This window comes from Carassius auratus, unplaced genomic scaffold (assembly GCF_003368295.1).
Source record: "Carassius auratus strain Wakin unplaced genomic scaffold, ASM336829v1 scaf_tig00007335, whole genome shotgun sequence".
NCBI lineage: Eukaryota > Metazoa > Chordata > Actinopteri > Cypriniformes > Cyprinidae > Carassius > Carassius auratus.
The window spans coordinates 7,307-18,947 of record NW_020523837.1 but is presented as its reverse complement, the minus strand read 5'-3'; the positions used below and the strand labels follow the sequence as shown (position 1 = coordinate 18,947).

Genomic DNA, 11,641 nt, shown 5'->3' with positions numbered 1-11,641 from the left:
TCAGCCTGTTTCTCTGCTGCTTTTCTGCTGTTCCTCCATCATCTTTAGCAGCTCAGACTGACATCTCTCAATGGAGCGGATCAGATCAGTGAAAAGATCAACACTGGACGATTTCTCTGTGTTCCTCTAATCAATGAGATTAATTAACTAAAATATTCTATATGACAATCAATCTATTATGTTATATATATATTTTTTTTTTACCTCATTGTTACTTGAACAAGATTTTTTTTAAAATCAATTTATTTGAGCACATTTATTGCAGAGACTGAAATGTTATGAGGCATACCATTATTAACTGGAATACTTTCCCCACATACCTTTCTCAGCTCTACTGAGTGCTGGATCTCTTGAATCTTCTTCATTCTCTTCTGGATCATCTGCTGCATGTCTGTCTGTGTCTGAAACAGCTGAATCTACGGACAGAGAAAAAGAAAGAGCTTCCATCAAAGTCTGTCTTTGAATAAGGATTAAAGGAAATGTTCACGGTTCCTTAACTGTAACCTTGTTCCCTGAGAAGAGGAACGAGATGCTGTGCTGCTCAGCACATTGGGAAACGTCTAATTCATGACCAGCTGTGAATAATGTGTGTAACACAGCGATAGAATTGACCTGGCGTAATATAGCCTCAGTTGATGACGTCATCAGAGCGCGCCCGCAACACGGGGCTATAAAAAGATATGCCACAGGTGCATCAACAGGACATTTTGTCTGAAGAGGAGTCCTGGGACATCAACATGGCAATGCAGCGCAGCATCTCGTTCCACTTTCTCAGGGAACAAGGTTACAGTTAAGTACCTGGTAATGTTCCCTTTTGAAGCTTCAGTCAATGCTCGCTGCTCAGTGCATTGGGAACGAGAATACCCACGCCGCCGTGCTCAAAAATGTCTGGACCCCTAAAGTTGTGCAGGTGTGCTACCAACCCACAAGAAGGCCTCAGATATTAGCTTGTGATGTTGACTCAAGGACATGAGAGCCCAGAGTAGCATGAACATCTAAAAAACTATAAAATCTTCATGAATGTGTGTGGAGTGGACCAACAAACCGCATCACAAACCTGTTTTAAGGGGGCACCCTTTGCTAAAGCACTAGATGAGGCAACCCCCCTTGTGGAGTGAGCTCTAAGACCTATAGGCGAAGCCTCATAAGCCAAAGCAATAGCATCCCTGACCCAATGAGACATGGTCTGCCTGGTGGCAGCTGCTCCTCTGTTACTACCACCATAACAGGACAAAACAGTTGCTCCGACTTATGCCACTGGCTAGTGTGGTGGGACATAAGTCTGAAGAGCACGGACTGGACACAGTCTATAAGGTTTCTCCTGCTCCAGTGTTGTGAACGGTATAGCTGAAAACAGAACCATAGGCAGGTAATCAGGAAGAAGATGCAAACTTACTTTCACCATCCCTGGGGCAAAGTCTAAGCATGATGGTGAGATAGACAGAGCAAAAGACCGCTCCCCAGCCCATTCAGGGAGGCATCCGTCGTTAGCAGTCTATGACGACACAGTGCCCTTAGAGTGGGATCCAAGGCATGGAACCGGGGTCTGAGCCACAGAGATAGTGTACGAAGCCCGCAGCGCATCATTTTTATTTGCTTTTGAGGATTGGCTCTTGGATGAAATCCTCTGGCTTTTAGCCACAAATAAAATGGTCTCATGTGCAACAGCCCCAGAGGAATCACCTTAGATGCTGAAGCCATGAAACCTAACATCATTCGGTACTTATGAACAGTGCGATCTTGGCCTAGCCTGACCTCGCTCATGGTCTGCCGAATGTTCTTGATTCAAACGGGAGACAGTTGTGCCCGCATTGTGATCAAATCCCAAACGGTCCCAACATAAGTTGTTCTCTGGGACAGATAAAGAACACTTTTCTTGGTGTTGAGTCTCAACCCTAGAGAAACTAGATGAGCTTACACGATGTCTCTGTTTTCTAGCGCCATCTCTTGCGATTGTGCTAGTATTAACCAGTCGTTGATGTAATTCAAAATGCAAATGCTCTGGAGTCATAATGGAGCCAGCGCTGCATCCATGCATTTTGTGTATGTGCGGGGTGATAAGGCTAGGCCAAATGGAAGAACCTGAAATTGGTACGCTTCGCCCCCAAAAGCGAACCTCAGGAATTTACAGTGTTGTGCTGTAACAGCCCGACTCACTCTTTGGAAGAGGAAAATGTTCTATGGCCTCTTAGCTCAGAAGAGTTTGTATCTCTTATGACAGTGTGTGCATCAGGTCTGGTTTCGCGGAAGTAGAGACCACGCCTTTGAAACGTAGAGGACGACGAATAAATTGGATCCTGTACCCTATCTGTACTGTGCTTAATACCCACACAGAAATGCCTGGCAGAAGTTTCCACGCTGTCAGACTCTCTGAGAGTGGAACCAATTTTAAACACTTCCTTTTGAGGGGATGTTAGATGTTCCGTGTCCTGAATGATGGCAGGAAACACCTAATATTTTGCTGGAAACCACTGCCCCCTGAGGCACAAGAGGTGGCAGGGATGGAGGGGTTTTTGTGAGGGGTGAACGCTCCCTTGTGCGCCTAGAGCCACTAGCTCAGTGCCCTGAAGCAGCGGACCGGCAGGGGACGACCGTACTAGCTGCTCTAGAGACCTCTGTAGAGGTAACGAGCTGCTTAGCCTCGCTACATTTCCGGGCGGTAACTGAGAGAATCGCTCGCCGGACATCGCTGCGCCGTGAAATACCAGCAGGGTTGGCAGAACGATCTCCTGAGGGCACTGAGGAGAGACGGGCACTGTTTAATGCGGTGCCGATGGCCCCTCCCCTTGAGTGGGTTGAGGAAGGAACTGACGAATGCCTCTTCAATGCCCGTCAAATTAAGCCACAGATGCCTCTCCGTGCTGACTAAAGCTGACATAGAATGGCCGAGGGCATGGGCTGTTTGCTTGGTTGCACAGGGAGACAAATCTGTGGCTCGACGAAGCTCAGCGAACACTTCCTCTTAGCCCCGCTACGTTTCCGGGCAGTAACTGAGAGAAGTTCGCACCGGAAATCGCTGCACCCTGGAAGACCGGCAGGGTTGGCAGACCGATTTCCTGAGGGCCCTGAGGATAGACGTAAACCGCTCTTCCCCAGAGATTAACTACTGCCCACACTCAAGTCCTTCAACAGGTCAGCCTGGTATGCCTGTAACACTGCCATAGTGTGCAGTGCAGCACCAGTCTGACCTGCAGCCTGGTAAGCCCAAGAGGTATATCATCCCCATCGTGAACTGAAGAAGCACCGGAGCGCGCTTCAAGTTCATGAGAAGGGATGCGTGGATCAGGTGATGCAGCAAGCGATTGTGTCGGACCGTCACTCGCTTGTCATGCAGATCCCTACGAGAGCCCCGCGATGATAATGTGGGTGCGGTCTAGAAATAGTTCATACGAGAGCAAAGCATTTTCTTCACTGTGAACAGTTCACATGCTCGCACTCGCCTTTCAGAACCGCATTCTCTTCCCCAACAAACAAAACCTTAATCGTGTGTATCCAGTTCAGACATGGAAAGTGAGCCTGGAGGAACACAGCACTTACCGTTTCGTTGTCTCATCCTAACAAAAATTTGTACCAAACGAAATAAATTTCCTGCACACTTGCACAGAATGATCTGAAGACAAAAGCCCTATTGATGCACCTGTGGCTTATCTATTTATAGCCCCATGTTGCAGGTGCACTCCGATGACGTCATCAACCGAGGATATATTACCGCCAGGTCAATTCTATCGGTGTGTTACACACATTATTCACAGCTGGTCATGAATAAGACGTTTCCCAATGCGCTGAGCAGCGCACCATCGACTGAAGCTTTCGGAAGGGAACCAAAATTATTAATGACACCTCTTTCACTACATTAGTGTTTGTCCAGTCAAACTGAATGAAATGAAAGGGCAATCCTTTGAAAATGTCTTGCAATTTCAACACAGAGAAAACTGCATTAAATGGTGTGTTTAAAGTGTTTTGTTTGTATCTCTTGCCTTCTTCTGTTGACTCTCCTCCTCTATAGGAACAGTGTTGTGACTCCTGTGGTCTCCTTCAGTGCAGGACAAACACACACACGTCTGATCATCTCTGCAGAACAGCTCCAGAGGTCTCTCATGTTTCTGGCATAAATAATCCTCCAGATTTTCCACAGCGTTGATCAGTGTGTGTTTCTTTAGACGTGGGACTCTGAGATGAGGCTCCAGGTGACTCTCACAGTAAGAGCTTTGACATGTCAGACAGGACTTCACAGCTTTATGCTCTCTTTCATCACAGAAGTCACAGAACACTTCAGATTTTTCTAGTTTGAGCTTATCCTGAAATTGTTGCACAACCTCTCTGAGTGTTGTATTAATCTCAAGATCAGGTCTTCTGCTGAATTGTTCTTCACAGACAGAACAGAAGCAAGTCTCTGTGTTTGTCCAGCACTTGTTCAGGCAGCTTCTGCAGAAGTTGTGTCCACATGGAGTGGTGACTGGATCAGTGAACACATCCAGGCAGATGGAGCACTGGAGCTCCTCATTTAGTGGACCACTGGAGTATGCCATGCTGAAAAGATAAGTAATAACAATATTTCATGTGCATAGCTGAATATAGCAGATTTGATAAAACTAATGTGCACTGAGTAATTAAGTTTGTGTGCAAAGAAAATGATGTTGCACGTTAAAAATGATTCTAACTAAAAAGTTTAACCACTGTAGACATAGAACAATATGTCAAAGCAGTTTCTGACAGGAAATTAGAGCTAACCTGCCTCCACCACAAAATCTTCACTCGGCTATAAGCTCCGCCCCTTACTTCCTGTAAGACTGCTGGTTTGTTGCTTCAGATGGCTCTGTGGCACTGCAGTGGATAGTTTTTACAAGAAAGAAGTTTTCACATTAATATTTTAATACTATCATGAAAATGTATTATTTTATTTATGAACAACAACACAGAAAAAGTGTGTGTGCAATATTTCAAACAAATAAACCACTAAATACCTGTAAACATCAGGTGTTATTTTTGTTTAATGAATTTATGATATTTCACTGTACTGTGTTAATTCTGTCTGCAGTTCAAGCACCTGTTTTACTGTTTCTTGTTTTTGAAGCCTTTAACAGCACACATCAAACTTTGGTTTACAGACAAATAAAGGACATATTTTTAAAGTACTTTTTGATATTGCTTCATGCTATTAAACTACTAAACTAGTTCTTTCATTTCCATCACTTACCTTTGAGTAAATATCAGGTCTGATCGTTAGTTTCAGTTGTTGCTTGATGAAGCTTCCTGTTCATCTGTTTCTTTTCACTTTCACTGCAGTCTTTAATTCACTTGCAGTGATGTCATACGGTAGCTCCGCCCATGAAACTTTTTAAGGCTGATGATACACGGGGCAACTCTTTGAGCAATTTTACCATCAACAGGCAACCAGGTGAGACACAAGGCCCACAACCGATCTAAAGCGCTCAGATATAATTTTGTTACCTATTCTCTATGTGAAAATGCTGAAAAAACTTTTATCAATAACGTCCCCCCCGTGTATCATCACCTTCAGAATCCAGAGACACACAGGACTCAGAGCTCAGCCTCGCTTTACTCTGTTACACTGACGCTCAGGAGAGCGTGTGTGACAGTCCATTGACACTACATTGTGAAGAAGGAACGGATTCCTGTCGACCTCAAACCACAAGAGAGTGAGTGGAGTTTACTATTAAACACTCCACCAGAGATCTTTTCTCTGGTTATTGTGCCCAAAATGGGAATGCAGAGCATCAGAAAGATCATGAATGGGTAAGACTGTGTTTAGGAGCATTTTAATCGCAGGTAAGACTGCGATTAATGCTCCTTAGATTTGTTAACTGTACTATATTAGATGTGATTAAATGTATTTAGAGTGAAAATCTTCCTGTAATCTTATACTCTTGTTCTGTCTGTCAGTGATGTGGAGAAGCTTGTGATGGTTAAACTGATGGAGAAGTTTGTTTCTAGCGTCTCTGTCTCTCAGAAGCTCCTGGCATCGATGGACTGTCGTCAGTTCACTCAAGAGCACAGATTCACTCAGATTGAGCTCAAACCAAAGTATAAGAGAGAACCTTCATTGTAAAGCCTTCTAATGCTCTCTGTTCTCTAAAAGTAATGTTAACTAGACTGTAGGCTCATAAACACTAAATAATAATTCAGATAAAACTGATGCAAGTCAGCAACAAAGATCTTTCATGTTTTATTCATATCATTATGTCGATCTATAATAATTTCTGAACTTAATGAATTCAAATCATTCTCCAGTGTGTATTTGGTAAGCAGTTTAAAAGCTATATTTATTGCATAATTTACTTTATCTTTATTCCAATGCGGTAGTCATTCTTATATAAACCAAGAACTGCAATCTTTTACATGTAATTCAGTGTTAACACGTAAAACACACTTTTACTTTCAACAAAGCCATCTCTGAACTGCAAAGCTGGAACAGAATCAGACAAGGTTTTAAATGCTGCTGAAGCACACATTTCTACAAAAACATTGTCATGTAAATAGACTATTAATTTAAAAACAGGAACTCAGAGGGTGGAGATGCAATATCATGACAAATATAATTTTTGTTGATTGTTCTTAATATTGTAATAATAATTATGAATGTAGACTAATAGAAACGCTACAGACAAAAGAAGATAAGAGCCATTTATGAATTAGTTATTTGTTTTTAATGCTTCATATAATCAAGACTTCACATTGGTTATTTCAGTAGCATAAAAAACAAAATGGTTATTCAGACTGTGAATAAATGATATAAAGCGAGCAAAGTTAGTTATACACCCGTTATAATTACTGATGCTGTCTACACTGAAAAATTACTTTTGTTGGTATTTTTCCCAAGTCCCCATTAATTTCCAACACTGTACTGTATATATTGTAGACAATTACCATATTACGTAGATTTACACTATTTTTTATTGAAAAGTTCATATTAAAGCTGAGGATAAAATACTATGTTAGGCATAATGGGATTTTTTTAATATAGATTTTTTAATAGGATTTTTTATAGTCTTTCCCTTCACCTGCACCTCATAGTAAAATCTCCCGGATCTGAATCCCTGCTTTGCCAGAACACAAGTGTTATCAACTCTCTTTGGGTTTTCTGGGACATCCTGTTTAATGTCTCCACGACTGACTTGTTTTCCATCATCAGACAGGATGAGATATGAACCAGCCGTGTCAGGATCCAGAGTCACATCCACTAGATGAGAGATTAAACAATATCAATCAACTTCGCAACAAATGTTTTTTTTATTTATAATATAGACTATAACAATATAACATTGTATTGTTAGTGTATTGAAGAAAATGATGTCAAGCACACAGTACCTGCAAACTTCTGTGCCCAGTCCAGCCCTGTGGAGACATGTTTGTACATGGATAGTTACATTATATCCCTAACATGTTGCTAAAGTAATTAAAAACAATACTATGAGATGAGAAACAATGTGCATATAACTTTATATAGAAATAGTTTCTTGAGTGATTTTATCATACCAGTCTAACTGTCTGTTCACACCACCGGCGTCGAGAGCGTCAAAGTGGCCGGAAGTCATTCATTTTCAATGTAAGCCGGCGTCGAGCAGTGGCGAGGAGCGGCACTGTGCGACTTGGCCGTTGAGAACGTAGAGGAGAGTTGAAATCAAGGCAACTTTATGGTAATGAGTTATGAAACGGTTGGGCAGCAACCAATCGGAACGTAGAAGTCCACCGCTTGAGAGGATTCCAGAGAACGTAGCTCCGATCACATTAGTTCCCAAGCACAATAATGGACAGGTTGATTATTGCTGTTTCTAGTTTGCAATAATCTATGATGTGTCCCTGTTTGCGTACAGGGACATAAAAAATTAATTAAAAGTGATATGTGGACCAAGGTGTCAGAGATTGTTCATTTTCCTGGTGAGTTGCTGATGTGCAACGTTATAGGAATAATAATCTAATTATATAATAAATAATAGTACTGTAGTCCCAGTTTACTTTTAAACAAATTTCCCTGATTATACTTACATTAAGTAATGTTCATACTTGATTATATTTACTTAAGTAGTGTAGAAAAGGAAAGTCAACTGCACCATCTGCTGGACACTCTTGGGCATCCAGGTCAACAAGCATCCAGGCCACCGTAGTTATCATACACTGATCACGCGACAGGACAGCCAATCAAATCACTGTGTTGTCGGATGACTGTTAAAATATAACCTTTAAGCTTTGTTTTGCATGGTCAGAAAGAGATGGTTCGTGTTGTTTTCTCCTGATTCCTGTCAAAGTCGGGTGCGTCAATGACCGAAAATCACAAACACACACTCATGCCTATATCCATATGACCATGCACAAGTTGTATAGACCAATGCCAATGTACCAATATAACCAGCAAACGTGATGGATATTAAAGTAACCAAACTGGAATTCCGGTCTATGTGTCCTTACCGACACTCCATGGCGATGACCAAGAATCATACCTAAGAATCAGCACACCTTCCCTTCAAATTTGGTCCTTCGAGCCAGATCCGGGTCGTTACCATGGCAACTCCAGAGTCTGAAATATCTAAATCTGCTCCTGCCTCATCCCAGCGCCCAAGCAGAGCAATCCAGAGGCCTGCCTTCCTAGACGACTGTGTGGTCAACTATACTGGGAACCCATCAGGACAGACTGTTAAACCTAAACAGAAGGTAATGGTGACTTCGACCCCCATCTCCTCTCACCACCTATTTGGAACAGCTGGGGCATCAGAAGATTTCATGCTGCAGATAATGGAAATTACAAGGCAACAGAGCGAGACTGCTTGACGCCAAACAGAACTCTTGGAAAAAGTCCTGCTACACAGTACTCCTCAAACATCTGCTCACTCCTCACAAGCATCATCTCAGCATCAGACACCTAGAACCCAGATCATGAAATCAGTGGAAAAGGGAAGGCCAAAATCTGATGCCAGTCTTGATGTTGTACCCCAGATCGTCATCCTTGGCCACAGCCTGGGAAAACCCAAACCACCCAACCCTCTTTCGTTGAGGAGCTGTCTCAAATGCTGAGGAGAACCCAAGTCAGAGACACTAATTTCCAGTCACCACTCCCAACGAGCAGAGAGACCAGTCTGTCGACACACCATTATGCCTCACCATGCTGCAGCCCCTCAGCAGATCCAATTAGAACACATGTGCATGCCAGTGCAGAGCCCAATAATGCTCTACAAGCCCTTGACAGAAGGTATGGCCGGCCCTACCAGTTTGTGCTAATGAAAATAGAGACTTGCGAGAATCTGCCACCTATTTGTGCTGGTGATGAGCGGGCATTTGACAGCTTTTCCCTTAGAGTCCAAACCATAGTCAATATGCTCAAAGCCTTGAAGAAGGAGGGGATTGAAGAACTGCACAGTGGATCAAATGTGAAACACCTTCTGAACCGTCTTCCTCATTCACAACAAACCCAATTTAGGAGGCATCACCTCAAAAGAATCCCAGATAAGACCAAGTTCTCCCTCCTTGAGTTTGCAGATTGGCTACAGCTAGAAGCCAACTGTATGGAATTTTACCCAACTGATGAGACAAGAACCATGAAACGAGATCAAATGGCAGTGATTCGGGGACAAATCAAACAAACGACCATACTGCATGGTGTAGAACAAAGACAGGCCACAGAACCATTACCTGAATCCAAAGCAGTTCATCCCAAATTACCTACCAAGCCCAAAGCCTCTCCATACTCCACAACATCAACCAAAGGAAAGGTGAGGTTACCAGTGAGAACAATAGTCTGTACAACTTCACCACAGAGACTCTTTACTTAGACCAACCTCGTTGTGGTGGGAAGGTGTTCCTGAAAGTTGTAAAGGTTACCATACATCATCAACAGAAAGCTTTGGACACATTTGCTGTACTTGATGACGGTTCAGAGCGCACCATTCTGCTTGACACAGCTGCACAGCATCTAGGATTAAAAGGCAAACCTGAGCAACTGAATTTACAGACAGTACACTAAGACATCAGGACATTGCATTGCACTTCCGTAAACTTCAGCTTATCCACTCCAATTGACCCCAAGAAAAGGTTCAGCATTCAGGGGGCCTTCACAGCTGATCAGTTTTGTTTAGCAGAATACACCTACCCTGTGAGTACCCTGCAGGAAAGGTTTAGAAACCTGAGAGGGAAAACCAGTGTGACTGGGTCCACCTGGGGGTCCAGCTGCAGTCAGAACTCGCCTTGGCTGGACCCTGCAAGGCCCTTCCAAACATCTGCAGGTTCAACTCTCAGCATCCCATTGTCTCTTCACATCCAACTGCTCCCCATCTGTAGAACTGTATCATCACATTGAACGGTTATGGCAGATGGACATCCTGCTTTATCGCTGTGAAAAGATGGTAATAAGGTCACAACAGGACAGAGAAGCACTGAATATGCTGGAGACACAGACTGTCCAAGTTAAAGTAGATTGAGTTGAACAATACGCCACTCCACTTTTGAGAGTTAAAACTATACCTGTTACATGCTCCAAAGGATGCAGTTATGTGCCATCTCCGAACACTGAACATCGGTTGGCAAAGGACCTAACATTAGCTAACAAGTACAAAGACGAGATTCAGAAATTGGAGAGAGATGGTTACGCCACTAAGATGTCACCTGAAGAAGCAGCCCAATCTACAGAATCATGGTATCTACCCCACCATATTGTCACCCACAATCGCAAACATAGAGTGGTTTTTAACTGCTCGTACACCTACAATGGTCAAAATCTAAAGAAGCAGCTGTTACCTGGACCTACTCTAGGCCCCTCTCTCCTTGGAGTGTTGATCCGCTTCAAAGAACATCGAGTAGCCATCAGTGGAGACATAAAGTGAATGTTCCATCAGGTCTGCCTGCTCCCCAGAGACAGACCCCACCTAAGGTTCTTGTGGCGAGGAATCATACCTAAGAATCAGCACACCTTCCCTTCAAGTAGCATTTTCAATGCAAGACTTTTACTTGCATCAGAGTATTTTTACATTGCTTTATACATTTTTAGGTAAAGGATCTTAATACTTCGTCCACAACAATATTTAACGAGGTTAACTTATAATGTTACCCTCCTTGTGGTTAGTTTGCACAAGATCAACAAGCTTTTTTGCTTTGTGGCCGCTCGACTTACCTCAGAGCGTCTGAGCGCTCACAAATCTTTCTGCAGCGTCGTGAGCAGAGCGGCAAGAGTGATTTTTTACGCTCTCGACGCCGGCGGTGTGATCCCACAGTAAGGGGCTGTTCACATGTCGCGCCTAAAAACGCGTGGAAAACTCATAGGCGCGTCACTTTCTCCTTCTTTCCAAAGCGCTCGGCCACTTGCACTCCTGAAGCATCTGCTGTTGCTAAGCAACCTTGACCTGCTCTCTCCATGAAGACGCGGAAATGTCAGCAAAGGATAAATGGACTTGCAGCACTAAAAATCGCTTACAGTAGCTCTGCTTAGAAATTTATTTCAAAATGTCAATCCATATATAGCTATGGTCAGCTGTTCCTTCATCTTGGCTGAGCTTTCAACGTTGTTACGGGAAAGGATGAGGCTGATTGGTTGGTTCTTGTCACATGACCCACGGTGCGCTTGCGGCTCTCTGAAAAGTTGAGATGTTTATAACTCGATGCGGTGCGGACACGCCTGGAAAAAACGAGCGTCTCT

At 43.2% G+C, this 11,641-nt stretch overlaps 1 protein-coding gene across 1 annotated transcript; it reads right to left on the bottom strand.

Annotated features, from left to right (window-relative positions):
* Window positions 1-62: 62 nt before the first annotated feature.
* Window positions 63-5,311, bottom strand: LOC113071458 (E3 ubiquitin/ISG15 ligase TRIM25-like; the record flags this gene model as incomplete). Its single annotated transcript, XM_026244816.1, has 5 exons — window positions 5,198-5,311; window positions 4,732-4,824; window positions 3,978-4,530; window positions 321-416; window positions 63-126 (listed from the first exon to the last, which is right to left on the bottom strand). Coding segments are annotated over exons 3-5 (712 nt in total), but the record flags the coding sequence as incomplete, so codon positions are not given.
* Window positions 5,312-11,641: the final 6,330 nt, after the last annotated feature.